The following is a 25901-nucleotide window of genomic DNA, read 5'->3' on the forward strand; positions in this document are numbered from 1 at the left end:
ATGCTTTTAGAAATACGGGGAGGGGACTCTGTGTGAACAAATCAGTCTGCGCTAATTGTTTTGTGTTAAAAAAAAATGAGCACTTGCACAAAAAATGACACACCTAGGTATCCATCTCACCAAAGATTACAGCACACTGTATACATTTAATTATTCCCCTCTTTTTAAACAAATCTACAAAGATCTGTCAAATTGGGACGTCTACCAGATATGCTGGTTCGGTAGGATCACATCAGTAAAGATGAACATCCTCCCAAAGATTCTATATATTTTTCATACACTACCAGTGAAAGTCCCAGACAAAGAATTACAACTAATGCAAAATAGAATCATTCGCTACATTTGGCAAAACAAAAAACCAAGGCTTAACAGCTCCATACTATATCGTCCCAAATCAGAGGGTGGATTGGTGCTCCCAGAGCTCAAGAGGTACTACAAGGCAGCTCACCTAGCACAACTAATCAGTTGGCACAATAACCCAACTGAGAAAAGAAGGGTGGAAGTGGAGGATTTGATTTGCCACCCTGAGGAACACCAGCATATCCTCTGGCTGGAAAAGAACAGTAGAGTATAAAAATCTGGTTTTAACCTTCTCATGTAATTTGTGGGATTCCCTTAAATCCAGAAACAATTTGACCCCCCCCCCCCTCCCTTCTCCATGATGTACCCTTTGTTCTCAAAATCTTCTTTTTCGCCAGGATACAATAAGAACCAACCAAATCTATGGACGCAGCATGGAGTTAGTAGGGTGAAAGACGTGATGGATTCACATACCATTAAAACCTTCCCTACAATACAATAAAAATGTAACATCCCAAATACCTCATTTTATAGATATTTACAGCTTATCCAATCTAAATAACAAAAAAAATACCACTAAAAATGACCCAATTTGAATCCTGGTGTAACACCCAGGGGCCTATGCAGTAAGCAGCGATAAGCCACTTATCACCAAAAAAGCCTACTGCTATTCAGTAAGCCTCGATAAGTCGGCAATAAGAGAGCTTTTCAGCAAATTATTTTGCCGGAATAAAAATCTCCAAACACACGGCGAAAAGACACTTATCGCCAACTTGCCAAACTCATGCAATTCTAGTAGTCCCGATTAGCTAATCGAGGGTGATCGCCGCTCTAGAATTGCATTTTCCTCTCAAAATTGTCAGCCAGGAAAAGTTGGCAAGAAGGTAGTGAGAAGCTGTCAATTAGCGGCGAGACGGGACTTAAAAAAAATGCATTTTTCCTGCATCGGATTGATGCCGGGAGACTCCGGAGCTGATACCCATTAATATCAGCACAAGAGACCCCTGGCATCAATCCGATGCAATAAATATGCATTTACAGGCAACTTCATTACCTTAGCGGCTAACCACTAAGGTGATGAAGGGGTTAAGGGACAACAATAGCTTTATTGGGGGCAGAAGGGGTGAGTGATGGGGGTACTTGGCCTTTCACTCACCCCACTCTGCCCCCACTAAACATTACAATATGTAATAAGCACCAATACATAACCCACCCCCTGTACCCCCACATAAAACCATTATTTATTTATTTTAACACAGGATTGATAACATAGGCCGGCGGGTGTCCAGGGGTCCCCAGGTGGTCCACCATGCATTTTCATGTTGTATTATGGCATTTGTGGTGGTGTTTTTAATTGTTTATTTCTGGGTTTTCTTGGATGTTTGCATTTTAATAGTGGTTTATTTTTAATGTTTTGATTTTCAATGAGGCGTTTATTTGGAGATTTATTTTATTTATTGATGGTTTTGTTTTGGTGTTGTTATAGTTCATTCTGGTGTTAATTTGGTATTTAATTAATTAATTGATTGGTTGTAATTTGTTGTGTTTACTTGTTTATTTTTGTTTATTTGGTGATTGTTTGGATTGCATTAGAAATTGTTGGTGATTGATTTTTTTGTAGGTTGACCATTGACTGGCATAGTGTTAAATCATGCCCATATTATATGGGCATGATGTACCCACTGTGCCAATCAATTGGTTTATTGACATTTGTAATGTGTTGATTTTTATATGTAATGTGTTGTATTTTGGGCCTGTTTTTTTTGGTAGCTTCACCATTTATTGCTATAGTGTTAAATCATGCCCATATAATGTGGGCATGAGGTACCCACTGTACCAATGAATGGGTGGAGGGTGGGGGTAGTTGCCTGGGGAGGGTGGTTAGGCCTCCTGGGTGGGTAGTGGGGGAGGGTGGGTGGATTAAACTCTTTGCAACGTGATCATAAACTTGGACGCTAATTGAATAAGCCACAAAGTCATTACAAAATTATATTATATTTTAACGAGTGTTGATCATCCCACTTCTGCAAGGTACATGACTAGATAGACATTGATGTATTGGACTTTTGAGATTCAGCATTCCTTATCTGTTGTATTTTGATGATAGCCTCATTGTTTGCTGCTGCAATTGGTTACTCAAGGGTTTGGCCAAGAAACCCAACACTGAATTTCTGCATTTAATCGCCAGCAGGAAATTATTGCTTTAAACTGTCTACCTCCACATTCACTCTCCTCTACCACTACTGGTTACCTTTAATATTTTTGTAACACCTTTTTGCCCCCCCCTATCGCAGATGGGGACCATGTGGGGAAATACAATTGTGTTACCGGGTGTGGTGCGTTACCTGATAGGCTCACAGAAGGCCTGAACCTCCGCCACTGGGAGCCTGGGGTTACATGATCATTCGTTGAACACAGCGCCTCCACCTGTAAGGGCTCCCACCTTAGTGGGGTGGTCCTCTTACAGGAACCACAATAATAAAACACGCACACAGTGTATGCTAATAACTGTTTACTATTGCTAATACTAATAACTTCGGTACCTGTACCACACAGAATAATGCATATAGTCATACACATAGCATTGCACTGGGTGCACACATCACCATAAATATTCCCTCCTCCAAAGTACTTGGGTGCTGGGCACCAATCCCCTGATGTCCCTTTATGTCCACACCCACTCAATGTGTTGGAGATAGCGCTATCCCTTTAAGTGTTAGTGCACTACTAAAGGTACCTGCCCGGGGCTCCAGCCCACGGGTGCCGCTATTCAACTGGGTTTGGATCCGCCGGATCCGACGTGATGTCCTCCTACGCGTGGGGTGAATTCTGGCGTGGATAATATCACCGCGGCTCAGCAACGTCTGTACCTTGAAGGGGATCCGTCTGCAGCCAGCAGGCCGCAGTCGCTGCTTAGCGTGGCCTCCGTGAAGATATTCTATATATATATATTAGTCTCTGGTAAGATAGTCTGTATATATAGAGGGGTCTGAGCCCAGACCCAGAAATCAGGCTGCGTGCCACAGAGTGTATCTTTACTTAACCAAATAGCTAAAGGGGCAGATCTCCTTCTCTAAGGCCTGTCCCTGAAGCAACCAACAAGCTGGGGCAAGGGTAACCGTTATCTGGGGCCTTTGGGGGGTTATCTGGCCTAGTGCAAGGGGCTACTGCTCCCCTGCACCCTCACTCACTAGCTCCCTGCTCCAACTGCTAACTGCCAACTGCCAAATGTATCTTAAAGCTACTGCCGAGAATCCTTGAGCCCTATTGGCTGTTCTGGGTCACCTGGGGCTTTCCTCCCTAGGCCTGTGGAATGGCCGCCGCAACTCCCGCACTTCACTGCTTATGCACGATTACTGTGCCCGCGCGTGCAAACCATCATGGCGGCTCCCGCTAGCCGGGTGCGCCGCCGAGCCTCCCGAGACTCAAAACGCTCCCTGCTCTTGCCCTCACCTTTGGAAACAGCCGGCGGGTCCGTCGCTGGGTCCGGCGGCACCCGTGACCGCGCTGAGGCAAAGGAGGGGGTCTCTGGGAGCCAGAGGGGACCGGGGCTACATTTTAAATGTATTATAATTTTAGCATAGTGTTATCATAATGTATGTATTTCTTTATATACTATGTGCACCTCCCAATATTGTTTTTGGGAGAACGGGGTGTCGATCAGTAGTTTAAACAGTACTGAGGGTCACATATCATGTTATCAGGTTCAATCTTGTGCCTGCTGCAGTCTCTCTTATTAACCTCGGGCTATATCTTCCTTGCAACAAAAAATGCTTGTAGCCTATTGTCTTCTGTGGCTCACATTTTCCATCAGCTGTTCCTGTGACCTCGGGTTTGAATTCCTTTTTCACATACAGATTAACCCTTTAAATCCAGGAGGAACCTGCTATAAACGAGTAGACTCCCAGCACTGTGAGGATGAATTGACCCCCCACCGCCTCCCCCACCCATGCTGGCAGCTCCTGCAATACGTGGCATAGTTTGTACATGTTTTCATGTGCCCACTTACAGCTTACCCAACATGCTGCACAAGTAGCAAGTATCATGTACAATGTCGGAAAGCTGGAGCAAATTCCCAAACTGCAACACGTTGCTTGGCATTTTGTTGGCATTTTGTTGGCATTATCCCATAACAATTTAGTAAAGGTTTTCCTGCCACTTTTTAGATCAGATTTTGGGTTCAGCACCAGCAAAGTGAAAACAAATGTAAATGAAAAAAATGGATGTTCTTTGTGGCAATCTGGTGGTCCATCTAAGTATAAAACTAGGAGCAACGTATAGGGAAAATGCAGCAGGCTGGTCTACAAAGACACACAAACATCTATCGTTGCTTTATACCCAATCAGGATAGTAAATAAAGTCCTCCTAAAACTGACAATTAACAAGAAAAAACTATTAACTACAGTGTGACGTAACCTCCGGAGTGCATATTCCATGCAAACCTTTTCCCAAATGCAATATTTATTCAAGTTATTGTGAAAACATATTATAGCCAGTTGTAAGATTTATATTATTTTAAAGTATCTTGAAGTCCATGTTTGTTGAAGTAAATCTAGCTTTGGTATAAAAATCCTATGTCATGTATTATTTCTCGAATTTAAAGCTGCAGACCAAGCAATATCTTACATGTGTTTGTAAAAAAAAAAAAAAATTAGTTCTGTACTATGAGAAAATACGTGTAGCATTTTTTAAAAACAACTCTGAATTACATTTTTTATGTATTATAATATATAAAGGCTTTTTTGTTTGTATAGCAACCATTTACAAAGTCACACCCCTTTCCTATTCCGAAACAGGTTCTGGCACACCCCTTTTTTAGCCCTGCCCTCTCTCTAGCAGTGCACCAATTGTATCTAGTGACTGCCTGGTCACATGATCTTCCTCACACAACTTGGCATCTTTGGTCCTCTTCTGCTGCCCTGACGACCATTTAGTGAACCCCCGAGCGGAATCTTCGCTGATCTGCAACTTAGCTAATTACTTAGCATTGTGTGGATTGGATTGATGCACATATTAAAGTCGCCAAAATAAAAACAGAAAAAAAATACACGTCACCTTGGGCTGCTGCTTTAAAATGTGTCCATACAAAGCATTCAGTTATGGATGCGGCTCTGCTAATAATTTTTTACATTAATACATTTGACTAATATGTGATCTGCTAAGAACAGGGCAGCACATGCAATGTGCCACCTACAGTTTCACAACCAGAGGAGCGCCCATACGAATGTGCAGTGTGTAACATGTGGAGCAGCTACTTATGGGAACTAATGTTTGTCACAATGGTGCATTATAAAATAACATAACCCAGGCTATAAAGCATGTGAGATTATATATGCACAATCAGGAGACATTTTTGGAAACTGAACAGTTCAAATAAATACATTTTAGCAAAACAATAGTAAGACAGAACAAAATCAACAACTTTGATATGGACGCCGTCTTCCTTGGGGCTCTGCATTTACTTTATTGCAATCTTTTGATGTCATTGTTTATATTAAAGCGGGGCTTCTGCTGCTCATTGCTATGTGCTTGCAAGGAGTGGAGTTTAGTGTCAGTAACAAGCTGGTACATGACAATGGAAAAAATCTATTGAAGGAGATAGAAATACAGCCTGGAGACATGAGAAAGTACACCGAGCCCTGCAAGGTTTGCTAAGAATTTCCAAGGGGATTGCTATACTGTACCTGTCATACTATTTATTTCATTGTTTCAAGAGGTTTTTCCTACATTGCACCTCCGGGGAGGAATTCAGAGGTTACCTGCTGGTTTCCGATAGTAAGAAGCCCTTTTTCCTGCTTAGCAACTGGTCAGAAAAATAAAAAACATAGCATCATGTTAAGGTGGCAACACTGCCAAGATGCCACCTGTGTTCATTGGATCTCCAAGCAGGTGCTATCTTGTTGAACTTTTGACTGCTGATTGAATTTGAATGATTTTGGCAATAGGAAATCGGTAAATGGCATTAACTTGGATTCGCCTATTAAAATATGGGGCCAGTTGGTCTTATTAGGTTGCCCATTTCCCTGCGGTGAAATCTCAGGCGTTATTTAATTCCTGATTTTCTTCTTATTTAGGATACCTTCGTGTCTGTCAGTTCTGAATGTCTATTTTTTCTTAGCCTCAACGCGGTGCTGGGAAGCTGCGCAGTGAATCCACTTGTCGTTCAGTGAAGAAGTTTACACATTTTCCTTCAGCCTCCAACCTTATGCTTCACAAGATCATATCTTTGTCTCACCTTACGTTCCTTAGGATTTGACTCTTATGCTGTGTTTGGGCTCCTTCCCACTCTCCCTCAGTACCTATCCCCAAATCTGTACCCCTTCAAATGGAAGTTACCTTTTCTTCTGACGTGCTGTGGATTATCTCTTGATCTGGTATTAATTGCAATTTAAACAAGACCATATTTACCCTATAAAACAAACATAAATTCCTTCTGCATTTTCACCCTGGCAAATGGTTTAATGAAACCCATTTGTCACTACTACTTGTGCAGCACCCTGTGCCCGTCGAATGTATCCTGAATTGGACAGAGGTTAATTGCAGAATTGTTCTACTTTTCCTGAAATTAGAAGCTGGCAAAATTAGTCCCATAAATTGCAAAGCACATGGAGGTTTGATCTACTTTATTACATTAACTCAACATGGGCGCTTTATGACCCAGGCAGAGATAAGGAGAAAATCAAACTTTTCGTTTTAGGTCAAACATTTTCCTAAAAATGTAATATCTGGAATATATATAGAACACTAATGACTTCTGCGAAGGTGTATTCTGTCTCCTTGCTGATGTAAAAAGACAGCAAGAGGTATTACGTAAATTATTCAGTAATCTACTGTCACGGCCCCTTTTATTCTCCAACATCTCCGATTTTGTTTGGGTATTTTTTCCGAATGCCACGCACTTCACCGCGTTCATGCCGCATTCATGCCGAGACAGCGCTAATACAATGCACTAGGATAAAGGCGGCCACGGCTAAAAATACCGGAATATACCGCATCAAATACTGCATCTGCCCGCGGTTTTCAGAGTTGCGCCGCTATGGCCGCACAAGGTTAAAGGCGGCCGCCACTGTAAACTTTAATTATATTGCAAGATTGATGTAAATAATGTAAATAAATAATAAGGCTCCTTGTTCCAAGAATGTGCGAATTGGAGGAAGCTTTTGCAGGGTCCCAGCGGTAAAGCAGTGAGCACGTGACTTGCGTACGGGACAGGAGGGAATACACTTTTCACCTTGGCAAGGGTCCCTCAAATGAACAATATCTTCCCTCCCTCCGTCCCCATATACCATCTATCACAAACAGCACACAAGTGAGCACGTGACTTAGATATGCAACCAGGGTTAATACATAAGGCTACTCTAGTCAACTCACCTTTCTCCTGCGCAAAGTACTTTCAATGAGTTCATATTAACCCCTTACTCAATTGCAATAATAGGTATACGCTTCCACAAACCGAAAAGTATCTAAACTATATAGTTAATATATCTGCCAGGGTCTAAGTTCCCTGTTTATTATAGAAAAAACTATGCACTTAACACACAAAAATCTGTTGTAGCAAAATGTTTCTGAAAATGTAAATACTCTCACCAGAGCGTGCGACAGTTCATTCAGAGACCCAAAGCATCACATTAAATATTTTAATATATCTAAAACTACAGTGCTTTAATTAAAGAAAAAGGATTACAAGAACATACAGTTACAATAAATGCAGAATAGTTTCTTAAAATAAAAGGATAAAACATAAAACAGAAATCCCATTACAGTACGTTACCATATGTCATAGGTTTTCCCCCAGAGAGGTCACTGGTATAGAAATATGAAAATTCATGTACAGTATATGATCCCAAACACACGTCTGTTGAATTCTGATTTTCATAATACCTTGCTTAGGCCTTGACCCCGCTGCCTACTACAGCGTCCGCTGTGGCGGACGCTGCACGGACGAGAGCTCTCCCCTCAATGGCGCCGGGCCCGCTGCGATGGGGGCCACAGCGCTGGGGCGAGAGTTGCTCCTGCTCTCAATAGAATTGAGAGCAGGACTCGCGACGAGCGATACGGCACGCCCCCCGGCGGTTCAGCCAATGAGGGTGAACCTGCCGGGTGACGTCATGGCCACGCCCCCGTCACTCCCCCACCACGCCCCCCGGTCTCTCTTCCTGCAGTGAGCTGCAGACCAGGGAATCGGCTGCACGCGCCGCCAATCTCGCGGGCGCGCGTTGCAGCAGAGTTACCGGGGCCTTGAAACAACAAATGCCCACCCCTGTTGTAAATCAGCTGCTAGGTTGACGACTTTACGACAGAGAAAATAAACTCCTAAAAAAGACGTTAAATTTTTTGCCTCAATACAGTATATAAACGCACTCATAACTTCCTTTCTCTAATACTTAGACACGTGAGTCATATCAATAGATTCAGCCGATTATGACAGACATAACAAGACTAACTATGGCCATCTTGTTCCTAAATTTGAGTGACATATGGATATCTATCCTTGGCACCTCTTACCCATGTAGTGTGTGGTACGGTTTGATTTGTATAATCGCAATGGTGACAGATATTTCCTCCTATTATGCAAAGTAGATGACGTCACATGATATTCTCATTTGTAATAAAGTCCTCCAACTAAAGCATGACCTGTGTGTTACCCCTGTCTTTGATGCACAAGGGATATCTCAGGAATGTTAGTTTCCTTTGAGGCTGACAAACTTGTATCTGGCTATCGTTTATGGCCCTCTAAATGACATTTAGTGCTGCCCCCCTCCCTCACCCCCCCCCCCCCCCCCCAATTAAACCCTCTGCAGTTCAGCACAGCCTCAGGAAGGATCTTGGCCTGTCATAAACCCAATATATTATATTTTAAGACAAACGGTAACCCCATTAACCCCTGAAACACCAGATTGATTCAAATATATAATATCTCATGATATTATCATGACACAGTATATATTGTATCCCATACACTACACGTTTGGTGTCCAAATGGTAAATAAATGCTAAAGTGTATAACGTTTGTAAACTGGAGCGCTCCACTTGGAACAACTAAATTGTATACTTCAAGGTTTGCTTTCCCCTTCACCCTAGTAAAGTACACATTGGGGATGGGGAACAGGGGGGGAGGGGGGAAGGAGGAAGGAGTATTAATTTTACTGAGAGAGAGTCCATTGGGACACTATCACACAGAAACTCTCATTAAAGTAAATGCGAGTTTCTGTGTGCTAGTGCCACGACTGGCACTATTGCAGTTTAAGTTTAAAAATCCATATTGTGTGACCCAGAACATTGTACTAATGTATTACTGTCTCAATTATTATCAATATTATTTCTATTGACACTTTATGAAGATTTGTGTGTCAATAAAATGTCCTTGCAGTCAGCATTTTGCACCCCAAAGTTACAGTTGCACTGTATATACACATTACCATTATTATTATTATTTTTAAATAATAGTCTTCTGCCCATGAATTATGGCATCCCTATGTTGTCTCCTCTTTGGGGACTGCTATTTCAGTTATGGGGTTAACGCCCTTTATGGGGTAACTGTGTGGGGTCATGCAGGTTACTCCCCTCCCCATCATGTAATGTAGGATGACTATGCAGAAGGGATTGCCCCTGCCTTGTACATCTTGTGACCTGTGATATCACTATAGAGATTATAGAGGGTATATATAGCTTCACCTGATGTTTTAGAAGCAGGTTCTTCAGAGTTATGATTGGGGCAATCACTGTGAGTCCTGTAAGAAGGTTTATGTGTATAGCGAAGTGTATTAAGATGTGTCTTGTTGCCGTATGTCATTTTCAGTTAGGAACGTGCAAGATACTTACAATGTATCCCTTGCTATGGTAACAAGTATAAGTACCTTCCCAGCGTAGGAGTGAGAGCTACCAAAGGGTGAAGTCCAGAAAGATATTATTTGCTACGAGTTTCTGTCAAATAACCAGTATGTCCATGTCTATGAAGCATTGTTGATGCTGTCCAATAAAACACAAGTTGGAAAAGTTCCTGGCGCCCAGACTTGTTATATTCCAGCACCCATGCCCAGCCGGCACCCACCCAGCACCCACACCCAGCCTTCACTCACCCAGCACCCACACCCAGCCTGCACCCACCCAGAACCCACTTCCACCCAGCACCCACCCAGCACCCACGCAGCACCCTGCCTGAGAGACTGAGCACTGCCATTTATATAGTCGATCTGATGTTGCCTCCTTTAGAGCTGGGTAAGGATAGTTTACACATATGTGTGACTACAATTTTTCCTATCATTAAATGAAAGTCCCAATTTTTAAACCTTTGGTTTAGGGGATCATTTTTTTCAAATGTGAATTTCCATCTATCTCAAGTTTGTAGATGTATGCAACTTTCTGGGTTAATGTTCATTTGCTTCATAAGTAATATAAACTGATACCGTTTAGGCTGTGTAAATAACAGAGAACGGCCAGTCTCTTTTGGAATGGTTTAATAATAATAACGTTTTTTTATATAACGATTTTCTACCAATGGGACTCAGCGCTTCACAGTTACAAAAGAGAAAAAGAAGAAAACATACAGTATAAGGTTATAAACGAGACCAAACACAAGGAAATATACAATACAGGATGGGACGGTGCTGTAGCTATTAAATGCCGGACAGGTGGGGTTCAGTAATTAAACGCCTGGGTAACCAGGTAGGTCTGAGCCTGTTCTTATAGATTCCCAGAGGGGGGCCTCGCAGACTGTTCCAGAGAGTGGGAGCAGCGCGGCGGAAAGCTCGGGCGCCAGAGGAAGTCACGGAGATTCTGGGAACTGTTAGGAGTCCTTCACCTGCAGATGGGAGTGAGTGAGTGGGAGTGTAGGGAACTAGAAGCCCTCTCACATAGCTGGGACCCTGGGCATGTCGGGCTTTGTGTGTCTGCAGGCCAGTCTTGAAATAAATTCGCCATTTTACAGGCAGCCAGTGCAGAGATCGGAGAACAGGCGTCATGTGGCAAGAACGGGTCTGGTTAGTTACTAATCTGGCCGCAGCATTCTGCACCAGCTGAGCGCATTGCAGTATATTGCATTACAATGTATCGATCTATCGTATGAGCAACTACATCTAATTACACAACACTACAGGCATACCCCGCTTTAACGTACGCAATGGGACCGGAGCATGTATGTAAAGCGGAAAATGTACTTAAAGTGAAGCACTACCTTTTTCCCACTTATCGATGCATGTACTGTACTGCAATCGTCATATACGTGCATAACTGATGTAAATAACGCATGTGTAACAGGCTCTATAGTCTCCCCGCTTGCGCACAGCTTCGGTACAGGTAGGGAGACGGTATTACTGTTCAGGACGTGCTGACAGGCGCATGCGTGAGCTGCCGTTTGCCTATTGGGCGATATGTACTTAATCGCGAGTGTACTTAAAGTGAGTGTACTTAAAGCGGGGTATGCCTGTATATAAAGAAAAGTACAAGAATGGAGTAAAAGAGAGTTAATCCAAACAGCCCCCGGAGCGCGAAGGAAAATGTGGTGGAAACTGGGGAAATGGAAGTATACAGTTGAATTTTACAAGTAACATGATGACTTTGTTCTTGAAGCGGCAATCCAAGCGCTTTTCTTTTTTTTAAACTTCTTTAAAAAAAATGTTTTCACCAGGATAGGAGCAGGGGGTCTCCGGAGGGGAGCCCCATTCATTCCATCTCTGTGGACCCCCTGATTCCGGAGATAGTTATCTCCATAGTCGGCGCCGGTGGCCGCTCAGCTACCAGGGATTACTGTTCAAAGCTTCCGCGCCCTGCGGGCCAATAGGAAGCTGTGATGTCATTAGGTTCAGCTGCCTATTGGCCCACGTATCGGGGGAGCTTTAAACTTTAAAGCCCAGGTGGCTCGGCCGGAGTGGCGACCGGAACCTCCTACGGAGGCGAGTATCTCTGAATGCAGGGGGTCCCTGAAGCTGAAATAAACGGGGTTCAGCTCTGGAGACCCCCTGCGTCAATCCTCGGTAAAAGAATAAACAAAAGTTTTAAAAAAAGAGCTTGGATTGGTCCTTTAACGTCGGCATTGAAATAATGTGTAATAAATTCATGTTGACAGAAGGTAAACAATGCAGTTATGATACAGTACATGGGGATTGTGAATCATTGATTACTTAACACAAGTGTGCAGTATGTGCTCCACGGGCTGTATTATAATGGGATGTACATCTGTTGCTCAATTTTCCCCTTTCATTTGCACAAGAGAAAATCCAGGTCTAAGGTTGTGTGCAAGATGTAAGAAATCGGATTAACATCTTTTGGAGCAATGGGGAGAAGCAAAATGCTGCAATGCGTCAAAGTAAAGCTTTCTTTGTGTTACATTTCAGCCCGTGAATGCTGTATGACTATAACAATACTGTATATACAGCAATGTTATTAACTTATCAGAAATAAAGGTAAAATGGGAAAAATGGTGTCACTGGGTTCACCTACATAGATCAAATCATTGTTATGTGGAAAATAAAAAAGAAAGCTTTAACATTTGCATATTTTTACCAAAACGTCTACAGAAGTGCATCAAGACATAAGCTATACATTTAGGAATATAAACATTGGAAGGAACTCAAATATGTGTGCAAGCAGCAGGAGCTACAAAATACGGTATACAGCAAGAACTGGGCACATGGAAAATGCAAAAAGATTTCTACACACGTCATTCACAGAGATCTTTTATGCAACATTAAGGGTGGGTGTGAAGAAAGTGGTAGCGTGGCACCGCCATAATAGAGGGGAACCCCGCCTGCTGCCCCAGATCTATGAAAATGACAGCCCGGTCATGATGGACTACCTAAGGCACACGTTAACTGCCCTATTCTTGTATCAAGAATGAGTTGACCACAAATGGAATGATGCTAATATTGTGTAACCCACGTTTGATTGTCCCCTTGTGTGTGTGTGTTGGGAGAGGAGAAGAGCATTGTTGGGAGAAGGGAGGCTTTGACCAATTAAAGTTTCCCACCACTCAGCGTCTCTCCTCACCACACAACCAGTAATGGCAGAATCTCCCACATGGTGGGGGAAGCAGCTTTCACATATGTGTTCTGGCCTGTACAGAGCATGTACATTTTACTTTCCTGTTTCTGATTTGGATCTTATATTTCAACTTGAATTTAAGATTTGCTGTAAATGTATCCTTCAGGGAGCATCATTTTTCTTCCTCTTCCTCCCTCCTCCTCTCGTCTCTCCCCCAGATCCCCAGCGATAATGTGGCTACCAGTTTCCATTTCCAAAATGTCAGATTCCTCTCACTGGCAGCCACTGAGGAGTAAGCATTAAAAACCCCCACCCAGTCCTCATGCAACCCCACGCAACCAGTTATAGCAACACTAAGCATGCATTCTGTATGGTACTGTTAGCAAAGTTATTTTGTATCCCTGGAGAAGATAAGTCAGGAAGCCCAATTTCAAATGGCTAGACCAGGTTTAATTTATGGTTATAAACATCCTCTCCACACTAGATCTGGAATTTGCGATGCTGTAGGGAAAGAAGTGCAGTACCCTCCATCATCTTCTTACTGGAGTAAAACGTTGATGAATATCCTGCAATGTTCCCTAAATGCACAGAGTGTGTTCCTTGTTTGCATTGTGTTATACAGTATAACACCACACTGCACTCTTTGAGGGCTAAGTGTGAAACAGATGGTTTCCAAATCATTGCCTTACACATGCAATATTCACTGGTGTACTTGTCAACTCTAATAAATAAATAAAAATTCAGACACGGCAGGGAAAGTTAATGCCAGTGGGAGCTGCGGGATTAAAATACATTACAAAAGTACAAGATATTGGTGGCAAGAAAAATTGATATTGAGAAATACCTTTAACACATGTATATTAAGTAAATCCTCCCTACAATATTAAGTATTGCTCCCTACAACTTCTCGTGCCGCGTTCTCATACTGAGCTGGAAGACACTTTATTAGAGATGGGTGAATTTTTGGGGCGGCTCGGCTACTTTTTTATTATTATTATTATTATTTTATTATTATTACCAACACAATCCGTGGATTCTTAAGAATTTGCCAACGGATCGCTGAATCCACGGATTGGATTCTACAAATCCATTAACAGATTGTATTCAACGGCGGATTTTGCTGAATCCACGCGGATTCAAACCGACCAAATCTGTCAGCGGATTTTACACGGTGAAATGGATTTTGGGGGAAAATGCGAGAAAATTCGGGAATTAGATTTGGGCGCATTCGCCCCTCTCTACACTTTATAGTTCATGCACTTGAACGACCCATAAGAAAATGGCTATCCATGACTAAATAAACGAATCCACGTGCCTGTTCCACCGGCAGCTATAGTCTGACACACTTCTGACTCCACGTAGGCACCACAACCGACTCGTGTCTCGCTCAAAATGAGCTTCTTCAGGGGTCATAATAATAGGAATAACTGAATATGTAGTATCTTCCGAGCTGAAAGATATTGGCTGAAATAAAGCCGTCATTGTGTCAACTGTTTCCTTGCCGATTTCTTATAAAATGTGCGTATATGGTAAACTGCTCATGATGAATCCGTTCAGTTTCCTCCTCAAATATACTTTACCTACTGTATGTAAGTAACGGGTAGAGAAGTGGTATATATATATCCCGCATGCTAAACACTGTGCAGTGCTGGGATTACAGAAAAGCCTTATGGGTTTCTCATATCATTAGAAGAAGTTAGAGGTTCATAGAAGATAGTATTTAAAAGGTATACAAAGAGGATTAGCGAAACCAGTGGAATCTGATATCTAAGAGGCAAATCACAGGTTAGCCTTGCCTTAGGCAACAGAGAAACAGAGGTCTGAGCTTGTCTTCCACACCGCCACCTAGGAAATTAGCCAAAACATTAGCAGGGATCTGAGAGAAATCGGAGAGAGACGCAGAAAGTGGGTACAATCTGTTTTAATCAATTTATTGTGACATACATGTAGCCCTGATAGGTTTTGGGCTATTATTATGTCCTCCTCCTGGCAGCAATCCCTGGTAAGGGCAGGTTTACCAGGAGTAATCATGGGTTTTCCCCACACCTTGCAGCTCAGTGAGTCAGAGAAGGTAGTGCAATCAGGCCTGCTGTCCAATCAAGGACAGGGGGCTGGTTCTTACTGGAACTGACTTAAGGAGCTGTACATATGAATTTAGTTAGTTGTGCCTCTACCGTGATAGAGATGTGGTCTCTGCAACTCGGTAGTGCAGGGCTCTGCTTACTGTGGCCTTCCCTACAGGGATAGGTGGAAGACTATTCCCCTTACCCCACAAGGGGGTAAGGGAAGAGTAAGGACTGCTCCTGGTGGCTGGTGGCCGGGAGTGAAGGTCCAGGGACATCCTAAAGGTGAATAAGAAGGTATTCAGTGTAAGCTGTCCACTGCTGTGATTCAGAGAGAGAGACTGAATAAAGATGAACTGTTTCTATGTTCCCCTGGCCTGAGACTGAAATCTATCAGGGAGGAGAAGAGGTAGTTCTCCTGCAGAGATTTCTCCCCATACATCTGGGGGCTGCAAGAGATGGAGGCGCTGCACCTGTGAGTACGATTCAGGCAAGACCCCAGAAGCCTGTCCTGTCATTCCCCTATAACACCATGCGGGAGCACCACACTACCATGAGTAACAGAGCAGCTTTCCCCAAGTTAGACCCTATGTGAGATTGAAAAGGGGGGGGGGGCAACAGGGTTACATACAGTTATAAAGTAAATTGAAAAAATTCAAACAGTAAAATTTCCAGATAAACTAAAGATGTATCAGTGAGGCAGCGCTGCAGGAGCAGAAAGGGGCAGTTAGCCGCTGCAGACAGACTTTCCGCTTCTGGAAACCCTGCCGCAGCCGATGCACCGCGGGAAACACCACCGCCGCCGATACACCACTGGAAACGCCGCCACCGTTACACCGCTGGAAACACCGCTGCAACGATACACTGCTGGAAACCCCACTGAGCCTATACACCGCTGGAAACACCGCCGCTGATACACCGCTAGAAACACCGCCGCAACCGATAAACCGCTGGAAACACCGCCACAGCCGAAACACCGACGGACACTTCTAAAGTAAATTGTATTACTGTTTAGGGTAGAGAGTTAATTTAAGGGGTTTTAAGGTAAGGGCATAGGGTAGGATGTTTAGTCCCTTACCCGTAGCGGCAAAGTGGCCGGTGGCGGAAGGTTCTAGCGACACGGTGAGTTGTGGTGAAACGGCCATGACTAAATGTCCCAGACCCCTGCATGATATTGGAACCCGCACAGTTACAGTATGTGCTCTGGGATAATACAGGAACCTGCACAGTTACAGTATGGGCTCTGGGATAATACAGGAACCTGCACAGTTACAGTATGTGCTCTGGGATAATACAGGAACCTGCACAGTTACAGTATGTGCTCTCGGATAATACAGGAACCTGCACAGTTACAGTGTGTGCTCTCGGATAATACAGGAACCTGCACAGTTACAGTATGGGCTCTGGGATAATACAGGAACCTGCACAGTTACAGTATGTGCTCTCGGATAATACAGGAACCTGCACAGTTACAGTATGTGCTCTGGGATAATACAGGAACCTGCACAGTTACAGTATGTGCTCTGGGATAATACAGGAACCTGCACAGTTACAGTATGTGCTCTGGGATAATACAGGAACCTGCACAGTTACAGTATGCGCTCTGGGATAATACAGGAACCTGCACAGTTACAGTATGTGCTCTGGGATAATACAGGAACCTGCACAGTTACAGTATGTGCTCTCGGATAATACAGGAACCTGCACAGTTACAGTATGGGCTCTGGGATAATACAGGAACCTGCATAGTTACAGTATGTGCTCTCGGATAATACAGGAACCTGCACAGTTACAGTATGTGCTCTGGGATAATACAGGAACCCGCACAGTTACAGTATGTGCTCTGGGATAATACAGGAACCTGCACAGTTACAGTATGTGCTCTGGGATAATACAGGAACCTGCACAGTTACAGTATGCGCTCTGGGATAATACAGGAACCCGCACAGTTACAGTATGTGCTCTGGGATAATACAGGAACCTGCACAGTTACAGTATGTGCTCTGGGATAATACAGGAACCTGCACAGTTACAGTGTGTGCTCTGGGATAATACAGGAACCCGCACAGTTACAGTATGTGCTCTGGGATAATACAGGAACCTGCACAGTTACAGTATGTGCTCTGGGATAATACAGGAACCTGCACAGTTACAGTGTGTGCTCTGGGATAATACAGGAACCTGTACAGTTACAGTATGTGCTCTGGGATAATACAGGAACTCGCACAGATACAGTATGTGCTCTGGGATAATACAGGAACCTGCACAGTTACAGTATGTGCTCTGGGATAATACAGGAACCTGCACAGTTACAGTGTGTGCTCTGGGATAATACAGGAACCTGCACAGTTACAGTATGTGCTCTGGGATAATACAGGAACCTGCACAGTTACAGTATGCGCTCTGGGATAATACAGGAACCCGCACAGTTACAGTGTGCGCTCTGGGATAATACAGGAACCCGCACAGTTACAGTATGTGCTCTGGGATAATACAGGAACCTGCACAGTTACAGTATGTGCTCTGGGATAATACAGGAACCTGCACAGTTACAGTGTGTGCTCTGGGATAATACAGGAACCTGCACAGTTACAGTATGTGCTCTGGGATAATACAGGAACCTGCACAGTTACAGTATGTGCTCTGGGATAATACAGGAACCCGCACAGTTACAGTATGTGCTCTGGGATAATACAGGAACTCGCACAGTTACAGTATGTGCTCTGGGATAATACAGGAACCTGCACAGTTACAGTATGTGCTCTGGGATAATACAGGAACCTGCACAGTTACAGTGTGTGCTCTGGGATAATACAGGAACCTGCACAGTTACAGTATGTGCTCTGGGATAATACAGGAACCTGCACATTTACAGTATGTGCTCTGGGATAATACAGGAACCCGCACAGTTACAGTATGTGCTCTGGGATAATACAGGAACCTGCACAGTTACAGTATGTGCTCTGGGATAATACAGGAACCTGCACAGTTACAGTATGTGCTCTGGGATAATACAGGAACCCGCACAGTTACAGTATGTGCTCTGGGATAATACAGGAACCCGCACAGTTACAGTATGTGCTCTGGGATAATACAGGAACCTGCACAGTTACAGTATGTGCTCTCGGATAATACAGGAACCCGCACAGTTACAGTATGTGCTCTGGGATAATACAGGAACCTGCACAGTTACAGTATGTGCTCTGGGATAATACAGGAACCTGCACAGTTACAGTATGTGCTCTCGGATAATACAGGAACCCGCACAGTTACAGTGTGTGCTCTCGGATAATACAGGAACCCGCACAGTTACAGTATGTGCTCTGGGATAATACAGGAAACTGCACAGTTACAGTGTGTGCTCTGGGATAATACAGGAACCTGCACAGTTACAGTATGTGCTCTGGGATAATACAGGAACCTGCACAGTTACAGTATGTGCTCTGGGATAATACAGGAACCTGCACAGTTACAGTATGTGCTCTGGGATAATACAGGAACCTGCACAGTTACAGTGTGTGCTCTGGGATAATACAGGAACCTGCACAGTTACAGTATGTGCTCTGGGATAATACAGGAACCTGCAAAGTTACAGTATGTGCTCTGGGATAATACAGGAACCTGCACAGTTACAGTATGTGCTCTGGGATAATACAGGAACCCGCACAGTTACAGTATGCGCTCTGGGATAATACAGGAACCTGCACAGTTACAGTGTGTGCTCTGGGATAATACAGGAACCCGCACAGTTACAGTATGTGCTCTGGGATAATACAGGAACCTGCACAGTTACAGTATGTGCTCTGGGATAATACAGGAACCCGCACAGTTACAGTACGCGCTCTGGGATAATACAGGAACCTGCACAGTTACAGTATGTGCTCTGGGATAATACAGGATCCTGCACAGTTACAGTATGTGCTCTGGGATAATACAGGAACCTGCACAGTTACAGTATGTTCTCTGGGATAAAACAGGAACCTGCACAGTTACAGTATGTGCTCTGGGATAATACAGGAACCTGCACAGTTACAGTGTGTGCTCTGGGATAATACAGGAACTGGCACAGTTACAGTGTGTGCTCTGGGATAATACAGGAACCCGCACAGTTACAGTATGTGTTCTGGGATAATACAGGAACCTGCACAGTTACAGTGTGTGCTCTCGGATAATACAGGAACCTGCACAGTTACAGTATGTGCTCTGGGATAATACAGGAACCTGCACAGTTACAGTGTGTGCTCTGGGATAATACAGGAACCCGCACAGTTACAGTATGTGTTCTGGGATAATACAGGAACCTGCACAGTTACAGTGTGTGCTCTGGGATAATACAGGAACCTGCACAGTTACAGTATGTGCTCTGGGATAATAAAGGAACCTGCACAGTTACAGTGTGTGCTCTGGGATAATACAGGAACCCGCACAGTTACAGTGTGTGCTCTGGGATAATACAGGAACCCGCACAGTTACAGTGTGTGCTCTGGGATAATACAGGAACCTGCACAGTTACAGTATGTGCTCTGGGATAATACAGGAACCTGCACAGTTACAGTGTGTGCTCTGGGATAATACAGGAACCTGCACAGTTACAGTGTGTGCTCTGGGATAATACGGGAACCTGCACAGTTACAGTATGTGTTCTGGGATAATACAGGAACCTGCACAGTTACAGTGTGTGCTCTGGGATAATACAGGAACCTGCACAGTTACAGTGTGTGCTCTGGGATTATACAGGAACCTGCACAGTTACAGTATGTGCTCTGGGATAATACAGGAACCTGCACAGTTACAGTGTGTGCTCTCGGATAATACAGGAACCTGCACAGTTACAGTGTGTGCTCTGGGATAATAAAGGAACCTGCACAGTTACAGTGTGTGCTCTGGGATAATACAGGAACCCGCACAGTTACAGTATGTGCTCTGGGATAATACAGGAACCCGCACAGTTACAGTGTGTGCTCTGGGATAATACAGGAACCCGCACAGTTACAGTGTGTGCTCTGGGATAATACAGGAACCTGCACAGTTACAGTATGTGCTCTGGGATAATACAGGAACCTGCACAGTTACAGTGTGTGCTCTGGGATAATACAGGAACCGCACAGTTACAGTATGTGCTCTGGGATAATAAAGGAACCTGCACAGTTACAGTATGTGCTCTGGGATAATACAGGAACCTGCACAGTTACAGTATGCGCTCTGGGATAATACAGGAACCCGCACAGTTACAGTATGTGCTCTGGGATAATACAGGAACTCGCACAGTTACAGTATGCGCTCTGGGATAATACAGGAACCCGCACAGTTACAGTATGTGCTCTGGGATAATACAGGAACTCGCACAGTTACATTATGTGCTCTGGGATAATACAGGAACTCGCACAGTTACAGTATGTGCTCTGGGATAATACAGGAACCCGCACAGTTACAGTATGTGCTCTGGGATAATACAGGAACCTGCACAGTTACAGTGTGTGCTCTGGGATAATACAGGAACCCGCACAGTTACAGTATGCGCTCTGGGATAATACAGGAACCCGCACAGTTACAGTATGTGCTCTGGGATAATACAGGAACTCGCACAGTTACAGTATGCGCTCTGGGATAATACAGGAACCCGCACAGTTACAGTATGTGCTCTGGGATAATACAGGAACTCGCACAGTTACAGTATGTGCTCTGGGATAATACAGGAACCCGCACAGTTACAGTATGCGCTCTGGGATAATACAGGAACCCGCACAGTTACAGTATGTGCTCTGGGATAATACAGGAACTCGCACAGTTACAGTATGCGCTCTGGGATAATACAGGAACCTGCACAGTTACAGTGTGTGCTCTGGGATAATACAGGAACTCGCACAGTTACAGTATGTGCTCTGGGATAATACAGGAACCGCACAGTTACAGTATGTGCTCTGGGATAATACAGGAACTCGCACAGTTACAGTATGTGCTCTGGGATAATACAGGAACCCGCACAGTTACAGTATGTGCTCTGGGATAATACAGGAACCCGGACTGCTTGTCTCTACCCCATGAGGGGGAGACCTCAGCTGCCTATAATTTATAACACTTCCTTCCTAAGGCACAGAGGGGGAGGGCACAAGGCCTGCACCATGATTGGCTGTACACAGGCCCAGTTCACCTCCACCCCTGTCACTCAGAGAGGCAGCATTAGGGGGGGATAAACCCCACAGGATATCCTGACACTGCCTGTAGCTACTAGGACTTACGTGACAGGAGGCAGAAAGTATAGCTGGACCAGTCATGGCTACACACACACACACACACACACACACAAACACACACACACACACACACATCACAAAAGTATTTTGGCTGTGAGTTTCAGCAATTGTCGATAACTTGATCGATTGCATTATTAATGCCCTACATCATAAACTTATAAGTAATTTTTTGGAAGAGTCTCTAAAAAGTCATTAACATTTAATATGTGCCCTGTAGCGTCTTATTACAAAAATGCATTAGGGAGCTGAAATTGCCCATTTAGAAATGTCTTAGCGTCTCAGCCATTTCCTGGTCAAGATTTAGTCCCGGATATGTCAGAAACATATTGCCCTCTACTAATCTGATGCACGTAATACATTTAGTGCTGCGGGCCTGATACACATTGCAGTAAAAGTAATTGCAGGCCCTTCCATTGCTGAATGTGTTGACGAAATAGAGTGAGAACAAGTTGTATCTTGTTTTTAATAACTAGCCAAATGTTTTCTGTGGTCTCTCTAGGTGTTACTTCTGGAAATGATTGCAGAACACCTGGAGAGTGCTGCTCACCTAAAACCTGAACTCTACTTGGCTGCAGAATATACAGGTAAACAGCACAGTGCAACAGACTTGCAAACGGTGCAAGGAATTAAATCATGTCTTTTTGGCATCATGAGTATACAGTGAACATGTATGATTCTTGTTTAAGCAAAAATGTGCTAAGAACTCATAAGCTCTCTACTTAGATTGTAAGCTCTGCGGGGAAGGGATTTCCTTTCCTATTATCTGATCTTATTTGTTACACTTATTGTATTATAATTCCCTGTACTGTATTCTCTCTTGCAAAGCACCAAGTACAGCTCTCGGCACTATATAAATAAAGATATATACATGGAATTCATGTAATGTGCACTGAATCACACAGGCTGTAGTAATTGCTATTTCAATTGTGTCAAAAAGAAAGCCCATTTCAATAGACATCTCTCAGCTACATGATAAAAACACAAATTACTGTACTTAAGAAAGAATGTATAAAAGCTTGCATTAGGTACGAGACTGGTAGCTGCCCAGGACTCGTGCTTCGCTTCATTTAATATTGCATTGGACTCTGGATTCCATGGACTGAGACATATAAGTCTGCTTGCCTATTCTTTGGCAATTTTGGTAAGAAACATTGGTGATCTGATACCTTCACGTATGGAATACATTGTCATGCATCAACAAAAAATACTGTTGACATCAGTGATTGTGTTGTGTTCAGGTAGGCATACTGTAATGGTTCTGGATATTGTATATCAGCGATTGTGTTGTGTTCAGGTAGGCATACTGTAAGGTTTCTGGATATTGTATATCAGTGATTGTGTTGTGCTCAGGAAAGCATACTGTAAGGGTTCTGGATATTGTATATCAGTGATTGTGTTGTGCTCAGGTAGGCATATTGTAAGGTTTCTGGATATTGTATATCAGTGATTGTGTTGTACAAAGACAAGAAAAAAATGGGTGTATATAGCGCTAAAAATGTGTACAGTGACTATAAAGGTGATGTGATGTGATAATACACAGATAATATAAATGACCCTCTGAGCCGATACGAAACAGAATATAAAATGCTGCTAAGTAAGGGCATCGAGGATGGCGCAATTACAGTGGATGAGTCAGAGTTTTTACAATCACCTTTTTCACAAACACCAATTTTTTATTTTATCCCTAAAATACACAAAGATATTAATTTTCCCCCAGGCCGACCGATTATTTCGGGCATATCATCACTCACGTCCAATTTATCTCAGTTCATTGACCACCATTTACAACCTCTGGTGTGTCGGGCTACATCTTATTTACGTGATACTACGCATGTCCTGCAGCTGTTGAGGGATTTGGAATGGCAGTCTGAGTACACATGGGTGACTGCAGATGTAACATCTTTATACACTACAATCAACCATCTTAAGGGTTGCCATGCAGTATCACGCATGTTGGAATCAGATACTGCCATTTCAACAGTACGTAAATCATTTTTGTTAGACAGCATACGTTTTATTTTAACACATAATTATTTTCAGTTTAATTCACAATTTTATTTACAGGTGTGTGGAACGGCGATTGGCACTAGGTTTGCCCCAAGTTATGCTAACATCTTTATGGACAGTTGGGAAGAGGATTTTATTTGGAACAACTGTCCTCTTGGGGCATACCTGGTGCTCTGGCGCCGTTTCATAGATGACGTGATTTTTGTATGGTCTGGCAGTGTAGAACAGTTAGAATTATTTTTTGTCTACTTAAATAATAATGATAGGGATCTTTCATTTACGTTCAACCAAAATAAAGATCACATAGAATTCCTGGACCTTACGATCTCAGCTGTAAATAATATAATTCAGACGAAGACCTATTTTAAATCTGTACAGGCAAATAATTATTTACGAGCAGACAGTCAACATGATCCAAGTTGGATATGAAACATTCCAAAGGGACAACTTACACGCCTGAAGCACAACTGCTCCAATCCGGAGGAGTATGCCATACAGGCAAATGAGCTAAAAAATAAATTTAAGGCTAGAAAGTACTCAGAGAAACTACTATCAGATGCTTCTCAGTAGTTAGATCTGATAGATAGAAGTAGTCTCTTAGAATATAAAAAACCAGTAAGGGGTAATGAATTTAACGGTAGTTTGGCTTTTGTAACACAGTATAACGAAATGGCCCCAAAAATTCGGCACATCATAAACAAACATTGGCCCATTCTAATGTGTGATAACACGTTAGCACAATGTCTTCCAGCAAAACCCAAAATCATTTTTACTAAAGCATCTAATTTAAAATCACGGTTGGCACCTAGTTGTCCTTTGGACCATGGTGAGTCTGTGTCAACAAATGCAATTAAGGGTTTCTTTAAATGTACCAGGTGCACTGCATGTTCATATAGTCAGTGGTTGACAAATCACCAAAAAATCTACTCGCCACACAAAAAAATCTACTCGCCACCTAGTACCAAACGTATGCTGCTTGGGCCAATATTTACTCGCCCGGGGGTTAAATCCACTCGCCCGGGGCGAGCAAATGTATAGGTTTGTCGAACACTGCATATAGTGATAACACCAAAACATTTAGATCCAATGTAACTTCTAAAATATATACCATCAAGTCTCATATTAATTGTCATATTTCATTTGTGATCTATCTACTCCAGTGCCCCTGCGGCCTTCAGTATGTGGGCCATACAGGAAGGGGCTATCAGAGGAGAGTGTATGAGCATATATATAATATAAAGAGAGGTCTCATTACACATAGTGTTTCACACCATTTTTTAACCTACCATAATAAAAATCCGGTTGGGTTGAAATGCCAGGCCATCGAAACAATACGGGCCAATTGGAGGGGGGGCGATCAGCTCAATCAGATAAGTAGGCGAGAGTCATACTGGATCTATGAGCTGAAAACCCTCTCTCCAAATGGCTTAAACATTGATTTTGACCTAGGAGCTTTTTTAAAAGAATTGTTTTAAATTAATTAAATTATCAATATATTTATTTTTTATATTTTTTAATTATATATATATATATATATATATATATATATATATTTATGTAATTTTATTGTAAAATGTGATATTATCAGATGGATGTTTACGTTGTGTCTAGTTTACGATTTGTTAGTCATTGTGGTGGTTTATATTATGTATAATCATACACCTGAGCAGCTAACATTTTTAATTGCATTTTTTATGTATTTTTTATGATTTGTATTGTGTATTAGATTTGTTGTCTCTGTTTGTTTTGTAAGTCTTAGTGAGGCTGATTGTTCATATGGGCATGACTGACAGTAGCTTAAACCAATTATACACTTGTTTTAGATTATCCAATAGAAATCGCTTTGCCAGTATATAAGTAATTCATGTCCATTATCCCATGTCCCCTGAAGAAGTGCGCATGCGCATGAAACGCGTTGGGCCGATTTGTTAGTACATGTTGAGCGTGGCAGTGGACTTGCAGTAGCTGTTCAGTTCATTGAGAGGGAATTTGGCGAGCCATCCCGCCCTCTGTGAGTGTGCTTCCGGAGGCAGCTTGACGGACAGTTCCAGGAGAGCCAGCGAGTCGTTTGGTGTGACGCACTTCCGGTTACGGAGCGGAGGAGAGCCCTGGATGCCAGAAGTTTGAACGGAGCTGCAGCCGGACACAAATAAACTTTAAACCCCTGCTCGTGATCTGTGGCAGTTCTGTAAGTAGGATTCCGGTTTTACCCACTGGATCCTACGCCTGCCACGTTATTGTTATTGTGATTAATAAATTTATCCTTTTAGTTATAGTCAGCCTTGCTTGTTATATGTAG

The 25901-nt window shown here is 43.1% G+C and overlaps 1 protein-coding gene across 1 annotated transcript in view; it reads left to right on the plus strand.

The window, feature by feature from the left end:
* Positions 1–241: 241 nt before the first annotated feature.
* The window catches only part of LOC142504031 (uncharacterized), a 211279-nt gene continuing 185619 nt past the window's right edge, over positions 242–25901 (plus strand). The window contains exons 1-3 of the mRNA XM_075617140.1: positions 242–563; positions 5801–5946; positions 22095–22179. Of these exons, the coding sequence (XP_075473255.1) occupies positions 242–563; positions 5801–5946; positions 22095–22179 (553 nt within the window). The remainder of the gene's footprint in view (positions 564–5800; positions 5947–22094; positions 22180–25901) is intronic.

The sequence above is a fragment of the Ascaphus truei genome, chromosome 10 (assembly GCF_040206685.1).
Source record: "Ascaphus truei isolate aAscTru1 chromosome 10, aAscTru1.hap1, whole genome shotgun sequence".
Taxonomy (NCBI): domain Eukaryota; kingdom Metazoa; phylum Chordata; class Amphibia; order Anura; family Ascaphidae; genus Ascaphus; species Ascaphus truei.